The sequence below is a fragment of the Labrus mixtus genome, chromosome 12 (assembly GCF_963584025.1).
Source record: "Labrus mixtus chromosome 12, fLabMix1.1, whole genome shotgun sequence".
Lineage (NCBI taxonomy): Eukaryota > Metazoa > Chordata > Actinopteri > Labriformes > Labridae > Labrus > Labrus mixtus.
The window spans coordinates 16,338,736-16,365,954 of record NC_083623.1 but is presented as its reverse complement, the minus strand read 5'-3'; the positions used below and the strand labels follow the sequence as shown (position 1 = coordinate 16,365,954).

Here is a 27,219-nt window from a genome sequence, read left to right as displayed (position 1 = left end):
CATTTCCAGTCATCTCGATCCTCCATGCATCTGTCTAAATCACCAGTGCTTTCTGCGTTCTGCTAAATCGCGTTTCTGGTAAAATCACTCTTAACCTGCGTAGGGTTTGTTGGTTGTGTCACACTAATATAACCAAGGTCCCCACTCAAGCAAATAGCCAAAGTTAATGGGTCTTCCTCTTTATCTCATAACATATGACGACCCGGGGTCCCAAACCATAGCTCAGTGTTCCAAACATACACCTACACTATGTCTCTTATTTGCTTCCATACTCCCACAGCACCAATTTACTGGCTTGATAATCAGCACTATATGCAACATTCTTGTGTAGCATCCATCCAGTGTCTTCTGCAGGGTGGGCTTCAGGGTTCAGCATTCACATCCATAAATGAGAACTGACTCCTCAGTTGCAGAGAAAAACCTGAGCTTTGTGTGTCGTGGGAGGTTTGACTTCCACACCATCGCAGTACCTCCTGTTGTCCTCAAAGACGTGTTGCCTGGGGGGGATTTGTAGCTGACAAACTCAGTTTTTTTCAGCATTAAGCCTAAGACTCCACTCCGCTACAGAGGTTCTTGCACTTGCTCCACATGGTCAGATAGCATGCTGATGTCGTCTGCAAAGTCTAGGTCTGTCAGGAGGAGAACCACTGCAGGGAATCTTTTGGATTGTCTTTGTTTTATACAAATGAAGGGCAAGGGGGAAAATGTGTCCCCTTGATGGATGTCTAACACCTTACTTATGCCATTTTGGGACACAACCCTTGCTCTAATACCTGTGTACACGCGCCCTATGGCCTGAAGAAGGTTGAGAGGAAAACCAGGCCTTGTGTGTCGTTATCATTACACCCCTGTGTATCTAGTCAAATACCTTTTGAAATAAATAAAGCACTGGACTGCTTTCGGGTTATTCTTTTTCACATCTTTGATGATTCTCCTCAAGGCTGGGTTACTGTGTCTCTCCTTTCCCTGAAGCCATTTTGGATTTCTCTCAGGTTAGAAGTCTGATCCTGATATAATTTTTGGCGTGCTTCCTCCACTTTTCCACGTGCAGTCATAACCTCAGGATGTCTGGACCTCAGGGTGGTTCTGATCCTCTCCATCACTGAGAAGTTATGTGAAAATAGTCCAATAAAAAACCTTCCATATAGTGAATTTAGAGGAAAGTAATAAAGGTCAATCATATCACAGCCACCACAGTATTGACACTTTTCTTATGTTGGTCTGTAGCAAGTCCTTTAGCCATATTGTGACAGGTATGTGTATGTGTTGGATATAAAAGATAAGCAATGCTCTGTGGTTTGGCAGTACAAAACATTGACTAGAACTTTTCTCATTTTAAACGGGAACACAATCTGCTCATGTCTTTGTGGCTCAGGGGGAAAATCCCTCAACCAGCTGGTTATATTGTTTCAAGTAAGCCATGAACCAGGAACCGGGGATTAGAACCAAATCTTTTTAATTGCAAGAATTCATCAGTGATCTCAAACGGCTTAAAATAAAACTATTATTGCAGAGTCACAGAACTATGCTATAATCTCAGTTTGTGTGAGAGTGTATACAGTGAATTCACATCAGAGCTATACATGCAGAAAACTGTACATTTACAGTACATTACAACTGCAGTATGCTCCTCCTACATTCACAAATATAATACACCACCACAATAAACAAAAAAAAATATACAACAACTTGTATATGTCCCCTTAAACTTACAGCAGAATCAGTGTTAAGGGCTGAAAGTTTGATTACAATAAACAACAATTGTTTAAGACCTATACATCACATCCAAACAAACAAACAAAAAAAGAAAAAAAAACTTCAGTACGACTGCTACAAAAACCCGTGGTCATTTTTAAGGCAAAAACATCATCACATGTATGGAAATCATCATTGTCATCGTCATCTATCTTTCTCTAAAACACTAACACAATCTAAACGTAGAAAACATCATCCACCAAAATACAGCAACACTCTTATTAAAGGCATTTGGCTAAGATAATGAAGACAACTCGAAGAAAATGCAGAAGACAGTTAAAGCACATCTTGAATTATGCACTTTGATTTATGTAGAGGCACAACCAGTAGTAGGAATTCACTGTTAATAAATGTATCTCTTAGAAGAGAGAAAAAAAATCTGTGTTTCTATTTGAGGTGTACTCTCAGCCGGTTTGTTCAGCTGAGCACTTACTTCAAGCAAACTTGCAGGTATGTCTGTTTAATACATCATTGCCCATTTGTGTAGTGTCTAAGGCTAGCTGGTTTATTTCCTTTTGATTAAGGCTCTTTGACTTTTGTTACTCCAATCCGATGTTACTGTTCATTAGATATCTGCTGTGGTATCAAAGGAAAGTCAAGGCTTTGTTTGGATCAACTGTGCCAATGCTGTTGTACCAACAAACCCTCTTACATAGTAACACTGCGACAATACAATATATCCATATCCATCACTATTTAAAACACCCACACATTAATAATGGACACACAAAAAAGTAAACTCTACAACCTAACAAGTTCTTATTTGAATATTAAAATCTACTCAAACAACAAAAATAGTGTCACCAACTTTACTGTAACTGTATCTCTGTCATGATGTGACAGACTCTGTGCTAACTATGCTTCCCCCTGAGTGGGTACTGTTGATTAGATAATAATGTGTAATATCCCTTTGACACTGATTTACACATTTAAGAGGTGTGAAACCTCAAATCCATTTCTCATCAGGAGGCGTGAGTCATTTTAATACTGTCGGAAACGGCTAAAATACTGAAGTCATAGAAACAGGCAGCACTTTTATCCATAAACTGATGAATAAGTTGCAGATAACTTTGTAATCATTTACAATACAGAACATTAGGCACCCAAGCTATTTATGGTTTGAACAGATGCTTCAGATTTAATTGGTCCAAAGTTGGTTCCTATATTTTGTGCTGGTGATTTAATGGAAAATGACCATGTCTTGTTAAATATGGAACTTACTATGTATAATATGGATTGGGTTGCTAGAACAAAGTTTTACTGGAAAAATCCTTTATATAGATTAATAGAATAATAAATGACCATGTGCAGGGCAGGTCTAAAATACACATTTGTTAATAATTAAAGGTTATCAAATGTTAATATTATTATTTGACATATGTAATATAACCATAGATTCGAATTTTGCCCTTATAGGAAACTGAAATTAGATATTTAAGATAATTGTGAACATTTATTTTGGTTCTGCAAAAGTACATGGAATGTGTCCATATAAATACTTAGTATATGAATATTTATTAACAATTTGTCCTGATTAATATGAAATAAATATCAACTGACTAAAACTTCATTGGTTGTTAATAACTGAATTCCAAAGTTTTACCAACCCTTCACCCTGACAATAGCCTGAACACAACTAAAGATCATCTGTTGAAACTTGTCCGAGTACCAGAACGTAAAGAGTTGTTTACTTCTGGTCGGAACATATTTTGACACTGAAATACGCTGCAGCTGCACCAGGCAGCTAATTCAAGGGCCATGGATACTCTGGTTAAACCAGTTCTGTAAAAACTGTTGTAAGCCTGATAACGTATCACTGATTTACAGTGCAGCCCTCTACTGTATGTACAAGGTTTGCTGCAAAAGCCACAAAGCAATATGACGAATATAAAGCAATATCCACATTGTCTCAGATGATATTGTCCTTTCTTCTTCAGCTCTATACTGACATGTAGAAAACATGTAGTCTTTTTATACGACCAATGGAAAAAAAAAGTAAATTTACTCAACAAAATACCAAACACTTGTTATTTTATCCATGTATTATAGTCAACTGTACAGGTTTAGTCTCTCTTTCCTCCTACTGTTTCTTCGGCTTCAAATCTTAATTTGGCTAGGTATCCGCCAACCAGCATCTTCAATCAGAGGATTTCTCTGTCAGCTGATCTTTTCTTCCTCGTTTCTCCATGTGGTTAATCATTTTCATGTCTTTGCCTCTCTCTGTCCCCATCAGGCGTCAGGAAGGTTAAACTGTTAGAATGAGTTGATCCGCAAACATGTGAGTGACTCAAACATCCTGAGGAAAACCCTGGTCTCTATAGCCTGGAGAAGAGGGGAGGGGGTAGTGGAAAGGTGGAGATGAAGAAAAGAGAGGATTTATGCTAGTAGAAGGAACACTTGTAAAATCTGTGATCCCCCCACATAACGGGGATTTAATAATATTTATCAACATTTATGCTGAGCTTTAGATGCTAATTGCTTCATTTTATTTACATCACCAAAAGTAAAGAGTTTAGCAACAACCATAAAGGAGCTAAGCTGCAGCATCAGGAGCTACAGTACCAACTAAGATATGGCTGGCAAAGATTAGAAATTATCCCAGTTTTTCTAGAGGACCAGATGACATGAGCCATCAGCATTATAGCTGTGAACATACTGAAAACTTTTATTACTTCATAAATGGAATAGAAACGTCACTTAGGTATGAGCCAAGATTTATCAAAACACAATGCTAATTGGGTCACATGATCACAAAGCACACAGTTATTTGTCTGGTAAGGATCATCAGAGTTTTGGCGTCATTTTATGCAGATGATGGAGTAACTTAAATGTCAAAGGGTAATCTGTTCTAATAAGCTCAACCTCTAGTTTATAAAATGTATGGGCTGAAGTCCGTAATTGAGCAATGTTTTTAAGGTTCACTCCAAGTTTGGTTAGCATCTATTGACACAGTGTTCCTTGAACATGCATTTAGGTACTGCTGATGGTTTGACTCTGTCTCAAGGATCAACAGTTGGTGGCAGGTCAGAAGTGAAGTGATGCTAGAACCCATCAGCATGTCTGACCATAGTTAAGCCTCTGGAGGCGACTGTTAATCTGATGAAATATATTTCTGGGCCAAGACTTGTTCTTTCTTGTGTTGGCATTTTTTTGTCAGTTTGTAGAAACATGGGTTATGGGTTAGAATTTGACTTAAGGGTAATCTCTAAAAAAAACAACAGTTGTTAAGCTAGTAAAATGCTTTGCCTGTAGCTTCAAAGATTGCATTGTGCCCTATGTGTCCCCCCTCTTTTGTGCCCCACACATTTATTTTTTTCCTGCATGCAATCCTCTTTAAAAGCCAGCTCAAATCCTTTTTGTCAATAATACTCATTTTGAAGCAGACTATAAATACCCCAGATTGCTTCAGATATCAAAATCCTGTCCCTACAGATTCTGCATTCATACACATATCTGTTTGGGGAGACATGCCAAGAAACTGAGCAACAAATGGTTTTCTACCAAGCAAATGTGGCTTTAAACATTAGGGTTAAATTCTCTTTGAAAATTTGTGAAGCAGATATTTTATGAAAATGGAAATAATTTAAAAGACCTTACTGGCCTTTACGATACAGGGTTGTCAGACCCAACAACATAAACAACAATATGTACAATAAGAAACACTTGGGGTCTCCTATAACAAGTTAAGATAACATAAAATTTATATCTTTTAATCCACAACCACATTTGAGAAATCCCTTAAAACTGTAAAAATGGGGGGGCTAATAGCCTAGCGGTTATGTCGCGTGTCCCATATACAGAGGCTACAGTGCTCATCGCAGCAGCTATGGGTTTGAATCTGCCATCATGATTGAACTCTAAAGCTTGAGAGATTACGATTTTTTCTGAACATACCAAACATTTGTTGTAACCTTTTACCAGCCTAGAGATCGTGGGAAAGTCCCAAATGTTTATTTAACTATTATTATTCTTAAAGCCTGGGAAATGTGCTTAGTTCAAACTTATCTTTTTCAGCTTACTGAACAGCAGTGTTAAATTTAGTAAAGCCTGACGTTTCTATATTTATATCACATGAATTCTAACAGTCAGTGAGCGAGTAAAATAGATACTTACCATCAGAAACTTTGGTTCATGAAGAAGGAGAACAGAGGGGGGAGAGAAGAGACAAGAGATTCAGTTAGAGAAGAAAACCATGAGCTTCTTCGTTTGATATTTTCAAGTTTTATCATACAGAAATGGACTAGAATATCATGAAACAAGCTTTAGGAGGCAGATATCTTGTAGCCACTCAACATAGAAGAAAAACCTTTCACAGGATCTTTCTATAAGGTAAATGAAACGATCAAATGAACCCAAATACGGTAACACAACCCTACGTTTGTTGGATCAATAAGGAGGAACATAGAGAGGAGAAAAAGAAATGGGATCAGATGAAAAAACTGTGGCAGAGAGGGAGACTGGGAGGCGGGCAGGGAGTGGGAGGAATAATGTGAAAGAGAGAGAGAGAGCAGGGATAGATCAAATAGTAACAATCATTAGATGGAGAAAGAGATGCAGAAGTAAGGCGATTAGTGGGAAGAAGATAATAATACCCCAATCATCTGATGGATGAGGAAATGAAAGAGAGGGAGCAGGGTAAAGAAATAAAAGACGGAGGGGTGTTTGTTTCAAATATAGAGGTATAAAGAGAGAGACAATAAATTCACCAAAAACAACACAGGCTCGTTAGAGAGGGGAAGGAGAAAACCGGTTCAAAAGTATCAAAGTGATTCATTGCATGGAGAAAGAGGGAATAGCTGAATATGCACACAACTCCCAAAGCTACAAAAGCATGTATTGTGCTGATGAATAGTTGAATAATAATTGATCTTTGAAGCAAACAGCCTGCATGCTTTTACCCTGAGAGTTTGGCCTTTGTCTTCAGTATTAATATTCATCGCGCTGCTACCGCCGCGCGCTAACAGGCGTATGGATTTAAGAAGCAACAGTTGAATTAGACGTGTGCCCAGAGGCCTGAGAAACAGCAGGGTGCAGCGAACAAAAAAAAACACCAAGGGGGATGCTCACTCCCACACACACACACACACACACACACACACACACACACACACACACACACACACACACACACACACAATTACTGCACCTCACACACACAAACACAGATTCTTGCAGGAATGTGTGTCCTAACATTTGGTTGCACAGGCAGGCAGCAATTACCTCACTCACAGAATCACACTCGTGAAAGAAAGGAGACAGCACTGTGGTAATTCAAAGGCTGCCTCGGTGTAATGACTGAACAGTGACTGTGTTTGTTTGTGTGTGTGTGTGTGTGTGTGTGTGTGTGTGCGCGCGTGTGTGTTGGCACTTGTTCATGCATCAGTCCCTGAGGAGAAGACGCTTAAACTACCCAACCTCTTTGTCTTTGTGCAGCCAATGCTAGTTCTTTCTGACTTTTCTTATACCTTTTTGTTGACTTGTGTTACAGTCTGGAAAACAGTCATTAAAACCCAAACACCTTTCCTGTTAGCATTAACCATTTCTGGGTGGTATGATTTCCACACTTTCATTTCCTAACTGTGTGTTGGTTAAAAGGGAACCAAGGTTTGAACTTCTCTCACTAAGCTATTTAACTATTCTTGACTCAAATATTTCCTTTTTAACTTATCTGAGCAACTAAGTGCAACTCTCTTTATAAATGCCTCCAGGATTTCGCGTGCTTCCTTCGACATTGCAACAAAAAAAAAAACGATTTGGAAAGTAAACCTTACTTGTTGCTATATTACTTGAGAAAAGCCACAAACAGGTCACAGACTGTGTCGAGAGTTGCATTGGCCTAGTTCCCACATCTCTACAGGCTGTGGTGACACTAACCATGACCTTTGTTTGTTTAAGTCTCATCGCAGCAATGTTACAGAATGAGTTTTTACACAACAAGTGTAGTTTTTTAAGTTGTCTGGTTGGAGTTTGAACAAAACAACTTTCTGCATGTCATGCATGAAGGAGGAAAGCAAAAGATATAAAAAGTACTGACTTGCCAGGATGACCATGTCCATTCCCCAGAAGATGCTCATGATCCATCCCACCATGATGACAGCTGTCAGGATCTGGATGAGAGCCGCTGCCACGTTGAGCCAGAACACACAGCAAACCCCTCGCTCTGAGATCAGCTCACTGCGAGCTCCACACAGCACAGTGAAGGCTGAGATGAATGTACCTGTCCGACATAAAGAAGAAAGTCATCCTGTTACTAAAAATGAAAACATCACAATTCACTAAAAAGTGCTTTTAAAAAAAAAAAGTTTGTTACTTGCTATAAAAATGCCCTTCTCAACGCTGGTATTATAGTATATTGATGTGGACATATATAGGCTACCTATTTTATTTTTTCACAATTTTTCTACTTTTATAATTTATTTATTAAGTTATACTTTTTATAGTTATTAATACTATTTTTTTTTTATTACGCTATAATCTATCGCCATCTGCTTGTACATGCACCACACTGTTGTCACACTTATACATCAATGTGCATATAGTATGTAATATAAGGTTACTTACACAACAGACTGACACGTCAGCCTCTATTAGTTATATAGCTGATACATCTACAGTACTGCATTTAAATAGACTTGTGAAGCGTAATTAATTTACAAATTATTCTCAGGGCACCGCTTCCTGTTAAAGGAAGAAATTAACTTTAACTGTATAAGTTAATTAATTATTCAGTCTCATATCAGAATGTCAGTAAGTTCTGTAGGATCACTTCAATCATTAAATAAACACAAAGTTCTAAATGATTACGTGTGATTTGATTACAGGAATCATGAACAAAAATGCAGATTAATAAAGTAAATATCAAAGATTATAATTTGTATGATTTTAATAACGAATTTATGGAAATGAAATCGTTTGATTGTAATTTACCTATTATGGTATCGTCATAATGGTGAAAGTAACAAATAAAACGATAAATGGTTTTGTAAGGATTTAAAGAAAAATGTGATTAGGGGAATTCTGTTGTGAGAGAATGATAACTTGGAGCTACTGATGTGTTGCACAACAACCCTTCCTCGAATCCCTCGAGGCAGAAGCTGTTTCAGGAAACCTTACTTTAGTGATGTTCAGTCAAACTTCCCCATGTGGTCCAGCTTTAAGGTACTGACGGATCACTTTTCTGGTCCACCAGAACTTCTGCCAGCCAAATGACTGTCTCAACAGTCAGGTAGAAGTGACGTCACACAGCAAAATATGAAATATACCAGAAGAGAAAGGTGCTTGACTCTATAGAAAACTTCACACAAAGGACCTCCAAAGCAGTATTTTGAGGTAAATGCTAACATCAGCATGAAATAGCTCACTTTAATTGTACTCAACATGCCAATGTTTAGCAGGGCATGTTGATCACCATATGATCATTGTCTCAACAGACAGATGTATAGTCCAGATTTTGTTGAAATCTACTCAAAAGTAGGCATCATCATCATTTAAATAAAAGTCAAATAGCATTGGGGACCACGAAATGTTTACAATAATTAATGGCAATCTACTAAACAAAGCAACAGCCACAAACGCAAGCTCACGTCGGCAGTGTGGACTGAAGGTGCCCATCAGCAAAGGTGAAAAAAAAAAAAATGAACACAATGGAGGTTAAACACACTCTATTTCCCACCATTTTCCCTCTTGCCCGGAAGTAACTCCCCAAGGATGGAACCATGTTTTTAAATTTTTTATGCATAATAATGGAATTCCAAATGTGACTAATTGCAATTAATAATTGAAATTCTGCAATTCATCGTGTTTAAAATGTAGTCGTGTAACAGCCATGATAAAAATATGAGAAACAAAATACAATCTTCCTGTGCCACTAATACTTCAGTACAGTGAGGCAGATTGAAGACTAGCTACTTGACACAGTTACATGGAAACTCGACCTTCAAGACTTGAATGCATTGTGTGAGTGCTTATGTGTCACTCAGTGAAGTAGACAAATTCCATTATTTAATCCCTGATTGTTTCCATATCAACGTCTTCTCAGGAACAGGATATATGTAACATGAGTTTTATCATACTGTAGACGTACAGCTTGTTAAGACAAATTAAGGTTTGCTCATTCTCAACTGAGAATACAACAGCCTTTCTTCTCTGCCATTTTGCATTGAGTCACTGACTCTTTACATTTATTGTTGTTTCAGCCTTCCTGAAATCCATATATATTTTTTTAAAGTTTCTCAGCCCAAAGTGTAAACGTTTAGCAATTTGGTCAGTTTTGCCCACCACTACTCCAAAGCATTCATGAGACATGCCTGTCTACTTTCAATATCTCCAGAATCTGTTTAAGAGCCTTTAAAAAGCCCTGAAGGAATCTGTATTATAGCAGTTATTGTTGATATAACCTTCACTAATCTTACTGGTCAAGATAAACTGGATTGGAATGAGTATGTTTTTCTATCATGTTTCCAATTGCCTCTCTCTACTTTGCACATCTATTTCACAAGAAAAGTGCGGAGGAGAGAAGTGTGTCCATCAAACTTAGTGTATTTGTTTGCCTGATGAAGGTCTAGTACCAAAATGTTGCCAACAAACTCTACACTACAACAAATGTATGTTTGCATGTGAGACAACGTAAGGGAGGTTACTTGGAAGAACTATAAGATATAGTTGAGAAGGCAAAGACATTTGATGTTTCACCTTGCTCTCTGCAGGCTTTTTGTGTCCTTTTGCAAGTACTGAACTGAGTAGTGCAAATACTGAATGTGACACAAGACATACAGTAACTGGTGGGCATTGTGTTCATTATGGCTCTGGTTCTATTCTTTCTGCAAGCTCCAACTCTTGTCACATTGGAGGAATTCAAAAAAACAAAGAAGGCCAAGCAAGTTGGGGGACAAGTTCCGCCGGGCTGCCAGCTGCAACTTGTTTCTCTCAGGCTATAAAAGCCAAAGTCGTGTCAAATAAAAGTTTGTTTCTCCCTTTTTCACTCTTTGAATCTGTTTTTCTGTTCTCCTCAACTCTTGGCTTAGTTGTCTCTCTGTCTAATCAACCATAAAGCTTTCTATTGCAGGCATACCAGATGTTTACTCAGTTTGTCCCCTAATCGCTGACAGATCTGAATGTATGCCATAATATTTACTCTCAGATGGCCTGCGCTGGCCTTATCGAGTATGGCTTCCATTCGGTCAAACATTAGTACAAGCACAATCCCAGAATAGTAAGCAGCTCTGTAAAGGTTTAAAAAGGCAGCGTCTGCATGTGTAGGACAATTTGCTTTTCCCTTCTCAAGCTTTAATGCACTGCTCATTTTAAAAGCACTTCACAGAAAGAGCAACAGTGGGCTAAAATCAGATTCCACCCAGAGCCGATATGGTCCGATCAGACAGAGAAATGTTCAGGTCGCAGAGGCCACGCCCACCAGCAGATGCTCTGGCTGCCGGTGGAGCTGCCCACCTCCACACATGAGCCATGATTGACAGCAAGCTGGTGGCTGAATGGTTACACCTCACGTCCATCTTTTCCATTTAAAAATGATTCACACAGTCTAGCTACTTTCAGTTTTTATATGACGTCTTTTTTTAAAAACCCATTCACATGAACAAGTCATGATGGACACATTAATTTAGCAGTGTCTTTGATGACTTGATCACTTTCAGTACAACTTACTGTAATTTGTTATCAACACAGCTCAACATCATTAAACTCCTGAGACCCAATGTCCTAATGTGAGTTCTTTACATTTGGGGTTTTATGCAACATAATACCTTATTCCGCTAACCTTAATCCAGTTGTCCTCATTCATGGACACTTTGTCCGCCATGTTGTGGACACAAAAGCAAATTACAAAAAAAAAGAAATGGGGGACTGATACCATACTTGACTTACTGAAAGAAGCCATTGCTGACCTACAGACAGCCACTATAGCTAACTTACAGACATCATTCCTGACCTACCTCATACCCACTGAATGACAGACACGAGCCATTGTCTAAAATATATTATATATATATATTTTTATTTTACTCAGCCATGTTTATGCATTGAAATAGTTTTAATGCTTTGTAACACAATGGGGTCTTTACTGTGAAATACAGTGACATAAACAGATCGTCCCCACGTAAGGACAGATTTTTTTTGTTTGAAAACTGCTTCCTGTTCGAAGACACTGGTTAGGTTATATTCTTATCAGGTCCTGATAATAATCCCAAATCGTTTGGAGAGATTTAAAATGCATACCAAACAAAAGCTCAGGTCTCAGGAGGTGACCAATGTTCACTTTCTGTGTGGTTCATTGGAATAAACTTACACCATGCAAGGGTATCGACTCCTGGCATCAGTCAACATTACTTCCTCCCCTACTTTGGGGAACCTCATTTGTTGTATGAAGCTACACAAAACGCTGCAGATGTTTGTTTGTTTGTAACTTTTCTTAACCTTCTTTTAACGCAAACATCAATGAGAGTGGTGGGAAAAAAACCCTTATCTAAATGCTAAATTAAGAGGGCTGGAGAGATCGTCACTACCAGTGACTAGTTTAAGGCCCTGCTGCATGATAACGATTTCATCCAAAAACGATTTTCTTTTGTTGCGTTTTGGCTGTTTTTTAATACAACAACAGAGTTTTAGGTGCCTGAAGACGGAAAGTTTTGAAAACAATGACAATGCCAAAGTGCCGAGTTCTGTATGTGAATGTGGATTTTTTTATTTTTTTTTTATTTACTTGCTTTATTGCACTTTGGGTAGCAGCCCCAACTCATAGTCGGTCAATACAAACGTAATTTCTTTTAGAGTATGTGGCATGCGTGTGCTCTTTCAGTCGAAAGTCACACCGCTAACTACGGTTTTAAAATAATTTCATTGTCCAAAGCTTTGTACCTGCTCACCTCTTTCAGAGCTTTTCAAGCGGCCCAGGATTAATGTGAATGAAGCAAACCATCTTGGATAGCACGCTGTGTATGAATGTGCTCAGCTGGATAATTAGCAAGAAAGATATACGAGCTGAACAATTCTCTGTGGCAATAAAAGGTTCAATAAATCTTTAATCTTCTCGGTTCCAGAAATCTTCTCTAACAATCCTCCATGTGTGGAAAGCTCTTGGATCTCCTCCTGTATGTCGCATGTGGGAAATAACGTGTGTGTGCATGTGTGTATGCCTGGATATCAAACAGACTAATGACTATAATTACACAGAGAGCTCTACAAAGCACCCACTGGTCGTGTGGGAGGTTAATGACAGAGTGTAAGAGTGTGAAAGACATAAAGAAGCAAAGAGTGTGAGCGAACAAATACAGGGGGAAAGACATAAAACAAGAAGCTGAGAAAGAGAGACTGATCTAATGTAAGGAAGTTTGAGAAAAGTTAAAAGAAAAACATGATAGTGAATTTCACTGATTCAAAAATCCATCCATCCATTTTCCTCTGCTTATCCGAGGTCGGGTCGCAGTGGCAGCAGGCGCAGTAAGTCAACCCAGACTTCCCTCTCCCCAGCAACGTTTTCCAGCTCCTCCTGGGGGATTCTGAGGCCAGACTATACATGCTCATTCACAAAACAAAAGTTTAATATTTTGGTTAAAATTGTCTTTCGGCCCTGACAGACATTAATAACTCATGTGCTCTGAAAAAGGAACAAAGAAAATCTGTCATCTGTAGCAGTTGTAAGCCTGTAAAAACTTCGACCAATGTCTGCCACGAGGTGCCATTTTTATGAACAAATCACACGCTTCCCCGTCTCCCTGCTCGTTCTGTACCAGATGCATGCACGAGCCCACACTCAAAGCATGAGCCGAGCTCCGCTTCTGGACCAACGGCGCTTGTGCCATTGTGAGGGGGCGTGGCTTTTGAGGGAGCACAGAGGGGAGGGGGTGGGTGCAGACGGAGCACTGAGGGAATGCTACTTTCAAAATCCTGCTAGTTTTTCGAAAATGACCAACCCTGCCTTTGAATTCATTTTGAAAGTCGAATACTCCATCTGTTTCCATTTACTAACCGTAACTTGATTGTGAAGCCCAGTACATGCAAACCAATTACAGTTACCAAAATTGTCATATTTGAAAAAGAACCGTCTCTGACCTTCCTGCTGTGTAAGGTGAGTTAAACATCGCCTCGTGCCAAACAGCCAGGCTTCATGTTTCAACTTTTAACCAGCTGTAAACCTGCCAATCAAAACCCAATAACACACGGTATATGAATGCTCAAGGCTGCCAAATATCAACATCAAACCATTCATATTCTTGCTCAGTGATATTTATTACAACAGTTCTTCACAATAAAAGCGCCAGGTTGAATTCACAGCCTGTCTCCTGGATTAAAAACTGTCTTCAGCATCAAAAACAAAGATGTTACAGAACACGTCATGAGAGACATTTGACCTTCTCAGAACATAAGAGTGTTTGTATGTAATGACTTGTTGATGTAACACCTCTCAGCAGCAGCAATTAAGTCAGCAATATGTTTGTGCAGTATAGAGGGCTTTAGCAGCCTTAAACAGGCAGTCACGATATGTGTTGATCGGAGTCTGGTCTGAGAGGATGGATGGTTATTTCAAGGCTACACAAAACAAGTTTCAAATTGGGGTAACATGTTATTCTCAAAAACCCCAAATGCTTTCTAGAGTCCTTTCAGTCCGCAAAAAAAAAACGAGTCCCCGAAGCACAATGCGCTCTCAAACATCCAGAGGCAAGCTTTCAATGTGAAACTGATCCAGTGTCTCCAATATCACACCTCAACCTTATACTCTCACAAACTCGCATGACATCTGCCACCCACATACTCACACTTAGTGCTAAATCATATATTCCCTTTAACTCTCAGTGTCACAGTCTAACCCTTTTCAATATTCTAATTTCTTATATTCAAGCTAAGCTAACAACTCTGTAAGTGTTTATGGCTAACAGCTTCAGTGAGACTCACTAATAGATTTAAAGTCCGTCTTCATTTCATTGTGGAGACAATCTGAGGTTCTGGTGACAAAACGTCAGGCCGGATTAATGTGAAGTGGACTCGAGAGTGGGAGCTTGTCAGATTAAATCCAACATCTCTCCATAGAGCTCTGGGTGGAGTACGTGGACCCTTGGTATACTGTCTGTGGTTGATAATAACTTTTCTTTTTTCTTTTGCTGTCTGCAGTTTGAAGGAGACTTATTCTTGTCACAAGAAAGCACATGGGAAATATATAATTACTATGTGAAACGTGATCCTCCTCACTACAGGAAAACAACACATATTTTTATATAAACTTACCAAACTATATGTGAGGGGTTATTTAGAGCATACATCTGAGTTAAGTTCATTTATCAGTTACCTCGGAAACAGCTAGCCTGGCTCTGTCCAAAGTTTAAAAACAAATATTCTTACAGGCAACTTCTCTTTGACAAACAGGCATTTTAACTTCCATCCATCCAACTCTGCTTCTGCATCTCTCTGCTGGTTAACTTCTCTGCTCCTGGCTGTTGTTAACGAAAGGACAAATATGTGTGTGCGTGCGTGCGTGCATGCGCGTGCGTGTGTTTATTAACACACCTGCGTTTCCTATCCTGTCCTGTCTGCAGGAAATCATGTTCTGCTGTGACTCTTGTCCAAATTCAATTACACATTTATTTTGGCCGCAGGATGAATAGAACAAGCCGCGGTTTTCAGGCTCACTCAATTAGACCCAAATGGCATTGATACAAACACACACACACACACACACGATTTGTGTGTATTGTGTTCATTTAAGTCAGCGTTGTCATGGCAACTAGCTGCAGCTATTCAATGAAATGTCAAAGCATTCAGGGCAAACTGAAAACACACACACACACACACACACACACACACACACACACACAGAGCGCTAGATGAGGTGTTGTCTTTATGCTTTCAATGTGTGCCAGGTACACATTTTTCTGTGTCGTCTGTGGGACACTTTCAGGCTAAATGGAGGTAAAACTGATTATTTAGGTCAGAGTTTTCACTGACCTTGTTTTCTATTGCTGCATGTTTTCGATATTTTCAAGAGCACATTGATTTGACGTGGTTAATTTGAGAGGTTAAAACACACAGACTGTCAAATGTATGAAGAAGTAAGAGAAACTGGTTGTGCGTCTGTGTTTCATTTTATTTACTTCTTATTTTCATTAATTTCTACTTCTGATAGCTTGATAAAATGTGTGCTGCCTCATTCAAACTAAATCACAGCGCTCATCAGTGAAAGCCTGTGTGTGAATGTCTGTGTGCATGGAGATGTGTGAGTTTGGACTTAACCCTTGTATGTAACTTCCATGTGAGTCTTTACAGACTGAGATTTGAAAGACAGTGGATATACTGTATACATAGAGTAAGCCTGTCTGGCTTTGTCATGTTTAAAGTGAGGATCAACAGATGAGGCTCATGCTGCGCTGTAGGTATGCGTACGTATGTCTATTTGTAACATACAGACACACGGGATGATACAGTAGAATTAATACACACATGCAGAAATCTATCCAAATGGCAGGATTAAGCTCTGGAAAATAGATGGAGAGGGACAGAAGGAAAAGATGTTCTAAAAATAGAAAATGTTCCCAACTGGATCTGTATCAAAATACACATGGTAAAGGAATAAGACATGAGTACAAAGAATATATGTATCTTGAGATTGAAAGATCTTTATATACATGTGAAGAGTCAAAGTTTACAGTGAGTCAGACTAAGCACTACTCAGACATAGATATATTATTTTATCAAGTGCTTGTAGCACCTATGTATAGCTAGAATTGTGTCAGGTTTTGTAAAATCAAGTTATCTGAATTGGCTGAAGGTACACTCCGTTTCAACAAGTTATGGCAATTCACTTCAAATTGTCAGTCATAAAAAAATGAATGGAATAAATTATTCATTTACAAGATGGTAAAAACATCAGAAACCTATCTCGATTTAATAAAGTCCAGCTCAAAGACATTATCTATTATCTTTTTACCCCGTAGCATATCCGGGATTATCCTCAATTTAACTCTAAATTGGACCACCATTCACAAAATCAACATCATGCTATATTGAAGACGGCTCGTGTTTGAGACCATCAACTCTTTGGATAATATTTCCTGATGTAGTAAATCAAATGGGAAAAAGGTTCAATTCCCCATCTCACAACAGTCTGACTTCTTTTTGATGGAGTCGTCCCATCACAACACTTATCACAGCAGGATGATAACAGCTAATGATACTCTTTGAAAAGATACCAGAAAAAAAATGTGAAAATGCTAAATCTTGGGTATCATTTAACAGACAGAAAAAAGATGAGTAGAATCTGAGAAAGACATGTTAACTTCTCCTGATATAACTGAAATGTCTTGTGAAATGCGTGACAAGCTACTGAGTTGACATCTCAGGACTATACTGTGTAAATGTTTCTTCTACCCATGATCCAAGACCCAAATATAGATTCCATCCTTAGTGATGATTTCACTACCATTACCTGCTATGATGATGTCTGTCCTTAATGATAGCACCTTCTGATGCATTTTTATACCTAAGGTGATGATGATCATCCTCCATTTACATCTTACCACCACATTTACTGTGTCCATTAACACCAGGCAGACTGACGCTGTGTGTGTTTACACCCTGATGCTCTTATTTAAACACAGGGTGTCAACAGGGTCTCCCATAAGCAGATGAAGGGTGAAAAGTGTATATGTCTTTCCCATGGTGGAGAAATAAAATGACTAGACTCATGTTTACAGCCTGTAAACTATCCATGGAACTTCAATGGCCACTCTTCATACCTCTCTGCTATTTATTTAAGCTTTTGTCTTTATGTTTGTTTATATTATCTGCTAGCATGCCGGCCTGCACCCCCGGCTAAAAACTCTCCATGCCTGCTTGCGTCCTGTTTCACTACAGCTCTGTCTCTAGTTACTCTAAATTTAAACTCTGCATGTGAACTCTGCCTCGCGTTTGCTCCTCTGTTTGTTTATTTGGGCTCATCTTCTTCTAACATCCCAGGATTTTTGCACAATTAAACAAACATAAACAAGAAATGTAGTTTTTAAATACAAAAAAAAATACCGCCATATACGACTTACCAAGTCCAGGTATGAAGGTGTTAAGAAACAGACAGATGACAGCCACAGGGAAAGGCATTGTGGGAATTGCAGCCCGCAGAGGTCCCTTCTTCTCCCTGACCTCCACCACAACTCCCCCGCCCGCCGTAGGGGCCCCTACCATAGTGGCTTTGGCCCTGGGATTGTCCCCTGTTTTAATACGCGCTTGCTCTGTTCCTCCTTCTTTCTGTGCCATCGCTCTTTCTTTCTTGCACTCTTGTTTTATGTTTAAAGACTTAAATCACTTGTTGATCTGTTGGTTATTTGCCCTCTGAGAATCAGAACAATAATCACAAGAACATCTCAACTGTTTGCACATAAATTACAATCATGTGCAAATGACTATCCACCTAAATAAAGGAATACAGTGAAATATTCGTTAATATCCCCAAAAGTCGACTTCAAAAATCTTTAAACTGATCCTGAAATATTCAGCAACATGGAAGTTTTCCTTGGAGATCAATTATCTCTTGGAGAGATTTAAATTCATTCCAAAGTAAGAGTTCAAGTACAAGCAAGTAAAGAAATGTTGCTTTAAAAAAAAAAAATCTCTTCAACACTTTTCAATCATCGTTAAAAGTGCCAACACTGTCTCAGGAGAGGTCAGTGGTATCTGCCCTTTAAATCCAAGCCCAACATGCTCTCAAGCAACGTAAAATCATCAACAGCTCCTCCTCCTCTCAGTTGTTTGATAATCTTCTTCAGTGGGCAAAAAATCCTCGAAAGATGCTGCTCCTGTCAATAATTTCTTCAGAAGTCACTTTCCTTTCATTCTGTCAAATAACAGTCAACCCACACACCTCTCCAAGACAGAGTGCACACCACATCCCCTCTTTTTTTCTACTATCTCTCTCTCTCTCTCTCTCTCTCTCTCTCTCTCTCTCTCTCTCTGTCTCCCTCTGTCTCTGCTTCTCTTTCTCCCTCCCTCTCCCTGCATTTAAAGGAACAGCACACCGAAGTTCCCAAGTTATGGTTCAATGAAATCACATTGCACAAGTTGTTATTCATCATGGATTCATGCACTTAATGACTAAATACACACAACTTGTTTGCCCATTTTTCTTGTCTCTGTTTGAAATGAAGAGGAGCATTGAACATTTGTGCTTGCCTATTTTAAATAGATCATATTTCATTATATTTACATCAATTTAGAAGAGGTAACTGCCTAAAGATACAGATAGAGTCATTTGCAAGTGCCCTAATTCTTAAATTATCGATCACCACAACTAATGCTTGCACTAATGGTAATGGGGAATTATAAGTCATGTTCCAAAGCTTATTGCTCATCTGCAGGAATTCAAAGCTATTTTGAAACTGAATTTTAGTTTTGAAAGAAGGCAGAAAAGATAGAAACAATCTAGAGAGGAAGGAGAAACTAAAAGCGAGCTAAGATGAAGTGGACATGGGGTTAGGAGGATTAAAACTGACAGAGGGACAGTTTAGGATGAAGAGGAAGAGACAGGCTGTGTCGATATAGCAGTAATTATTCATGCAACCCGAACCCCTAAAGACCAGACTCTCCCTCGCCTCCACCCTCCATTTCCTCCCTTTCCCCTTCCTCTTCCTTTGACTTTCATCTCATTCCCTCTTCCTCCCTCTTGTCTTCACCCTCCTCCTGACCTCTTCTCCCCTCTGTCTGAGTGGCATTAAGAAACACAATAAAAATGAGTGCGACCTTGGAATTATTCACCACATTTATGTAGATCTGTCTCTCTCCCCCTCTCTGTCTCTTCTTCTCTGTCCCTTTCTGTTTGGTCTCCTAGCAACCCAGGAAGCTGTAGGTAATTATACGGACGATATTGATCTCTTGGTTTTTTGGTCCCCTCCTTTCTTTCTCCTCTTCTTGTCTCTCTATCATCTCATAACTTCTGTTCTATTCCCAATTTTAATTTCCTTTCAATCTACTCCCAAACTCGCAAGATATCTGTGCACGGCTTTATTTTTTAAAAAACAATTCCTGTCATGCAAATCAATGCAGGACTAGTCTGATACATCTGGACAGCTGAACTCAATCATGATCAGATTGTTCAGCCAAAGGCACAAAGGGTAATGTGCTGATGCTTATTACCATGACAACATGACAAGGGTAGTTCCATGGCCACCGTCTTAAAATGACATTTGGGTTGCAGCATGAGTCAGAAATGTACGCCGTTAGGTTAGTGATTATTGATAAGCATTGGACAGTAAAACAACAGTTTAATTTCCATTTCTGCTCTTGACCACAATCACCATCTAATTGTGTGTACGTGTGTTTGTGCGAGTGTTTGGTTGTGTCAGTGTTTGAGTGCCAGGCGTTGGTCTAGGCACATCCTGTCACACTTTAACAGCAAAAAATATTCTTGCACATTCAAATTTGTGAACCTATTTCTCCATCCTGTCTGCCTTATTGCTTTTGAACACACACACACACACACACACACACACACACACACACACACACACATACACAAACACGTTTTCTAAAGTGGCTTAATTTATGTTGATCCCATCTGTCAGGAAAAGCTGACATCACACACTGGTTATCTATATATATACACACACACACACACACACACACACACACACACACACACACACTAACGGTGTGGCTCTCACACTCCCTTCTCTTCTCTTCTTCTGTAGGTTCTCAGCACAAATGTATCACAGCCTGTTGTTTTTTCATTCATCTCTTTTTGATTAATGCTGCTTATTGAATAAAATGGATGGATATTATTGACAAAAATCTGATTACTCAAACTCTTTTATTTCTCTAATGTGTAACGATCAGAATTATGTATTGCAGAAATCGTGCCAACATCAAAGTTTGCCTTTCTCAATGAAACAAGTACAAGCTAGAATATGCTTAACTGTCCAAAAGCTTATATGTCAACTTACAACATCACTTGAAACCTCAGCAAACAAAAACAAGTTGGTAGAAAAAACCTTGTTTTTGAAATCCCTCATAACCGGAATGAAGGCAGTAACAGTCTCTGTGCTCTCACCAACAATATTAACATTCAAGCATTGTCTTCAGTGATCATATGTAATAATACATAGAAAATAAAATATAGCTTACATGACAGAAAGAAACACATGTCTGCACAAGAAGCAATCGTCCTCTATGTGGTGTAATGTACTTACATACACTTTTTTTTATTTGCATTTTGGGTTGAATGCTGTTAAACTCTCACTCGACTACATTCCAGGTGGTATTACTGTACTTTTAACTATTGCACAAACATGGCAGCTGAACAGAGCAGGGCAGTAATGAGGTGCAAATCATTCCAGAACTAGCCTCTCTTTACATTTTCTACAGCAAATATTGACAGTGAAGGATATGAATATGTTCGACTGTTAAAAGAAAGCAGAGGTACAGCATCGACCACAGGGGGCGTCAAGATGGACACAAAGCGAAAGTTTGAAAAAAATTGTAGGTTAACTTAAGGATCCATTTTCTGACAACGTTTTAATTTTACCATCTAAACCGTAACACAAATATCTTTAGCTTCTTCTCCTTGTATTTTCAGAACAGGCCTGCTGTAGCGTTAATGTGTCTGAATGAAAATGAACAAAGCATGTTATTTCATTTCTCAATAGCCTTTACCTGATTAAGATGTTGAGTTAATGGAGTTTGTAAGTAATTAGCCCAAGTAGGTCAAACAAACTGATATAAAAGCCCCTTCATTCATTTCTGAACAACTTCAATTTAGCATGTGACCCTTTACCGGAGCCCAACCTTTGGGTGGACTTGGCCTTCTGTGTATTTACCTTCAGCTTAACTGGCTGACTATAACATTTAAAAGCAACAGATTGATCGTTGTATCAGAACACGACTTCCCCCCTGGTGCATTTTTACACGACTATTTGAAAGTATCTGAGCACGTCATCATCTCCTGGCGGCGTCTGTAAAACCTTATTCTGCTTGTTTTTGTCCCCATTTCTTTCCTCCACAGGTAGGTCATGCTGACAGACTCACATGATCACATGCAAATTTAATAGGATACCTCCAAGACTTCATGGTTAATAACGGATTGCTCTCACTAAATCCGAATCCAAACCGCTCAAGTGAGTTGATGGGGAGATCTGGTGTCCTTTCATGATTATTTTAAATGAAAACGCGTGTTGATAATCATCGCAATTGCAAACAAGAAGCACTCGCTGAACCATCTCCTGCCTGATTTTTTCACTCATTAATATACAAATGTATGCAGAGAGGTCCTCTCAAATCTAATCAGACTGTCTGCTGTGACGGGTCACCTGTAGTGCGAGTGCAGCTTTTCTGTCGAGTTCAAATTGAGTAAATTAACTGAAAGATTGTGTACACATGCACAGAGACACATATGGATGAAGTAGGGCAGACCTAAGAAATACAAATCTGGGTCTGAAATGAACAGAAAGGTGGGTCATCACCATAAAGGCAACACTTGAGGCGTTATTCTGGGGCAGGAAGAGCTTTTCAGCTCAGTTTGTTTGGAAACATAAAGTAAGATCACTGTGAGTAAACTTGTGCAACCGCTTTAAAGTGACTCACATACTTTCCACTCAAGTGTGTTTATTTTTAGCGCTAACCCCAGACAGTGGCCATCTGCGGAGGTTTTATGAGGTCATATTTCTGTGCATCATCACCCCCATATCTGACTGAAAAAAAGAAAAACCTGATACTTCATCACCCATCCTCACTGAGGCCTTGATCTCAAATGTAAACGCTCTGGATTTAATAAGTGATCAAATTTTGCTGCAGTTTAACTACAAAAATAAAAACCACCTCAACTCAGAGAATATGAAAAGCAGAAAACAGTGACATCTGCTGGTCACACAGATGCACCACAGATCTGACTGCTAATGAAGCGCAACAGACGGACAGATCATTTCATCATTGACAAAAGTCTGACATACTCACTTTATAAAATATGACGTCTTATTTCTCTGTATTTCACGATAAAACCTTTGTGGGGCAGATCAGAGTTTCCTGTGGCCTATCAGCTAGAAACCACATCAACTCTAATGTGTGACTATCAGGACTATGTCGTGCAGAAATTTCACAATGTTGAGTTAAGATCTTTATCATTAATGTTTGCTTTTAATGAGGAAACAAATAAGAAAAAAAGACTCGAGCCCGACCCATTTATCATCCAGCCGATAATTTCGGCCGATATTTTTGTATCAAGTGACTATCGGTATCGGCTAATTGTATCACAGATATGCATCGATATTAGATTTATTTACCAATAAAAAAGCATTTTATTTTGAGTTTTATTGTATTAAACTATCAGTTCTCTTTCAGAAGAGCGTGCTATATGGTTTACAACAATCATTACCACTCAGGTGTCAAGCAGTGATGCACGTACATGGGCAATTTCTTTCCAGTTGAGTAACCTTCGTATCTTAGTTATTCAACTTTTCCACAAGTGTTTAAAAGCTGCATTTGAGGGATCAATGCAATAAATATGTTTACCCATATCTATCTCTACAGATCCAACATAGATCTAAGAAAGATATTAGTATCGGATTAATTTTCCTCCCCAATATCAATATCGGTATCGGCCTCAAAAATCCCACATTGGTCGGGCCCTATGAAATACCATCATTTTTAATAAGACATCAGAAAACAATGTTAGTAAGCATGATTAACTGTCAAATAAAGATTATAGGTCAACCCATGAACCCATCAGACAAACAAGCAAGTAATACAAGACACATCATTGGTGGATTTACTTTTTAAGCCAGTAGAAAAATGTTGATTATAAAAATGCTGCTCACATGCGTATGAGATGTAAAGTTACGTGATAAAAAGGTCAGTTCACTTTTTAAGCATTGATTTTGTGTTTTCCTGAGATGATGTCCTTCACCCACTGGTCAGCCGGGTTGGCACAGAATTCATTGCCATTCTTCATCGTAAAACTGAAAAAGAGACGCAGGTGGTTGATGATAAACTAAGTGTAGTAAAAGGATAATAAACACCTTTTTATATTTTTTACATGTAACATTCATTGCATGTGTATACATAATTACTTTGCGTGAATATACGGAAACTAATAATTATTTTTTCCGTTGAAACACTCAAGTGTTTAGTTTCAAAACTTGAAGGGTAACAAAAAGAGGCAACACTCACAGCACAGCTTTCTTTGGACATTGTTTGTTTGTGTATCTGTAGCTCAGCACACGGTTTTTAGGCAGCTTTTTGTCGATAAACTGAAAACAGCACACAGCTGGACCATAGGTGTCTGAAAAACAAGACACACAAAGACATTTTATAAACCTAAAAGACTGATTTCATGGATGGAACTTAACATTTTTCATTTTATTTTTTCACCCTCTGAGAACTCTCAGTTAATGCTGTGAGATTTGACATTTTACTTTGTAACAAAAACAACATAGTTATTTAAAGGCTCTTTATGTAGCAGTCAAAAACATAAATCTGCAATCTTTTACTTTAAATAAACTGACTGTTTATGAGGATTTGATTTAAAAGATAATAGAAATTCAAGTGTTGCAGGTCAAAGAAGCCTTTTTTAGTCACTTGTTTTTCCCCAAATGTAAAAACCATATCATTGATTATAATATCTTGATCTCTCATCACGGCGAACACGGAATTTTTCCCTGCAGTACAGATTATGAAAAGGCTCATAACATCATTTACATCAAAATCATTTACCCTTTAAATCATTCAATGAGTTGAATTCAGTCTGCTTACTTTCAGCTGCCAACACAGTGAGAGTGGAGAGAAGCAGGACACAGGTCACCAGAATAATTGGCTTCTTCATCATCTTGATTGCTTGTGTGTTCCAAGTTGTTGTCTTCAAGGTGTGTGTCGTCTTTCTGCTAAACTCACAGACCCTGTCTTTTTATTATGCTGTGTGTGTGTGTGTGTGTGTGTGTGTGTGTGTGTGTGTGTGTGTGTGTGTGTGTGTGTGTGTGGGTGTGGGTGTGGGTGTGGGTGTGTGTGTGTGGCTGCATATATGTGTAGCAGGAAGGTTCCATGATGAAAGAAAAAAAAAACACTACCCAACAAACAAACTACGGCCATGTGGGCAACAACACTTCTCAGTACAGAGACATCAGGGGGAAATGTGGGGGCAGTGAGGAAGTTGAGGGTAAGAGCAAATTCTAAGAAACAAATATTTCTGACACTTAGTGTGTGTGTGTGTGTGTGTGTGTGTGTGTGTGTGTGTGTGCTTGTGTGTGTGTGTGTGTGTGTGCACGCTTGTGTGCTTGTGTGTATTTGTATGCATGCATGCGAACAGGGTGCAGATGCAAAAGGAGGATTAAAGATCCTCCCCCTTCTTCTGGTTCCTGCGGTGTTTTTTACAAAGGAAATGATTAAACATGATGATAAGTTTTATGATATCATCTTTAACGTGAAAATATGTGTGAAAGAGTTGGAAGGAACACGATGTATTTTAAGAGACAGTTACAAAAACCTGACTTATAGATTGATATCTGTCACTCTTAAAACGTACATAACCTTGTGCCTTGAGCAGGTTCACAACTTACATCTTTATTTTCAAATCTGCACGTCTATATGAGACCATCAGCAATTTAGGTTGAGTAATGAATGAATCTAAATCTGCTGTGGGTAACAAGGGAGAGGAGATGTAATAATATTAAAGGCTTCAATGGTAATTTTATAGAATCTTTGTGGTCTATATTGAAGATATTTATTCTGACAAAGTGTTTTTAATCATTCAGTTTGTGTAGGCACTGAGAGGTGGTGGTGAGGTTTGCAGGAGGAACATAAACATTTTGTCTGCGAGGCTTGCGTGTCATTATTAATTTAATACAGGGAAATAAGGGACTGACATCATCGAACAGCGTACTATTAGCTGCAGATGCATGCAGATATCTATTTAAATACATAAACTAAAGCTAAAATAGTCACAAGAGGATTGCTGGTGGGATCCAGGATTGTATTACAGCGTACTGCTTTCTGCCCCTTTAACTTTCCACACTGCTAATGGCGGCTGAGATTTGAGATACACTGCCCGTACCACAGATGTAAACCTGATCACCTAAATACAAACATTCAGTCCAGCACCTGGAGATTCTGAATTTGTATGCCGCCTGTAAATAGAAATTACCCGATGAAACTGTGAATGTTCATCACTACTTGCTACTCCATTTTAACTATCCGACAGAGATTGAGTAATCTGTGTCTGACATATAACAGCTCACTGTAGATATGGATTGTTGCGCAGATGTTAAAAATGTTGCGTTTCAGGTCTGTGGTATCCTGTGTTTATGTATTGAGAAGACTAACCTAAGACTTGTTTATATAGGTGAGGGGGGCATATAGATGATATTACCGACAGATACACAAACCTCAAGGCTGACATCTGCAGAAATTCTCCCTCTGTTAGCTGAAAGTAAAAACCTGTGGTTTGTTACAGAGGCAGTTTAACGACACAGCACGTCCTTTCACTTTGGGGGTGTTTGAAAACCAACAGAGGAGAAAGAGCCTCGCGTTATATCAGCTCATCACAGTTTGTTTATTTACCTTGCTTTGCCCTTTGAGATTCTCATGCAGTGTTCTAACATTTTTTTTAATACTTACAATGGGTTAGAAGTTCAGGAGCCTCTGGCTGTTTTAATGGAAGCCGTCCTAATGAGGCCTTCTTCTTTTTTTTTACTCTTGTGGTCGTGTATGACCTGAGGTTAATTAACACTTCTGATTTGACTCTTTCCCATATGTGACTGCAATGAAATACAGAGTAGACTTTGTAAAGATACCAAAACTGTTATTTTTACATTTATAGTTTTAACATTTCAATATTATTCATTAAAATGCTTTATAGGTGCTGGATGATGGCTTTTATAGTCAGATAAAAGCAGGCTAGCCTAGCTAACCTTTAAAGGAATATTAGAAGTTTTAGTTCAGTCTAAAACCGGGTTTCTAGATTATTTCAATTTTAATACTTCTATTATGTATGTAACATTTTCATTTTAAGTCTGTATATAAATAACACACAGCCATTAAACTGGATAAATAATCCAGACTGACATTGTGGTTGCAACATGTAATTCTGTTAACACCATGGTGAAAACAACAACATGGGTTTGTTGATGTTTTTGACATGCAGGAACGTTTGCTGTTCTAGTCATATCCCAAGCGGTAGTTTTCTCTCTTTTTTTTCTTCCCTGGGGCTGCCACACACGTGAGATACTCACCAGCCATGGTCCCACTCACAAGGCAGTTATTTCACCTGCCACACCAGCTACTTGTTCATCTGGCTGGTCTGTTTTTAGATGCCTTGCTTATTCAAATACTCAGTGAAAAAAACAAGACGATGTTATTATGACAAATAGCTATTGTCAGCAGTCGTGGCAGGACCGACATCCTCGTCTTTGACATCTTGTGATTAAGTCAATGAGTGTTCATTCTCTCCTACATGAAGCATGTACTTATTCATTGATCCAGATCCTGGATGGTTCA

At 38.7% G+C, this 27,219-nt stretch overlaps 2 protein-coding genes and 1 long non-coding RNA gene across 3 annotated transcripts; all 3 read right to left on the bottom strand.

Moving 5' to 3' along the window:
• Window positions 1-1,439: 1,439 nt before the first annotated feature.
• LOC132985124 (uncharacterized) lies at window positions 1,440-7,679 on the bottom strand. Its single transcript, XR_009675022.1, has 2 exons — window positions 5,869-7,679; window positions 1,440-4,077 (listed from the first exon to the last, which is right to left on the bottom strand). It is a non-coding gene; the product is annotated as an uncharacterized LOC132985124 (long non-coding RNA).
• Window positions 7,680-7,706: 27 nt separating this feature from the next.
• stum (stum, mechanosensory transduction mediator homolog) lies at window positions 7,707-18,672 on the bottom strand (the record flags this gene model as incomplete). The annotated part of the gene is made up of 2 exons (XM_061052742.1): window positions 17,793-18,672; window positions 7,707-7,972 (listed from the first exon to the last, which is right to left on the bottom strand). Coding segments are annotated over exons 1-2 (480 nt in total), but the record flags the coding sequence as incomplete, so codon positions are not given.
• Window positions 18,673-22,846: 4,174 nt separating this feature from the next.
• LOC132985123 (monocyte chemotactic protein 1B-like) lies at window positions 22,847-24,642 on the bottom strand. The gene is made up of 3 exons (XM_061052316.1): window positions 24,484-24,642; window positions 23,902-24,013; window positions 22,847-23,690 (listed from the first exon to the last, which is right to left on the bottom strand). Exons 1-3 carry the CDS (start codon window positions 24,554-24,556, stop codon window positions 23,597-23,599), a joined length of 279 nt encoding a protein of 92 aa, XP_060908299.1. The 5' UTR covers window positions 24,557-24,642; the 3' UTR covers window positions 22,847-23,596.
• Window positions 24,643-27,219: the final 2,577 nt, after the last annotated feature.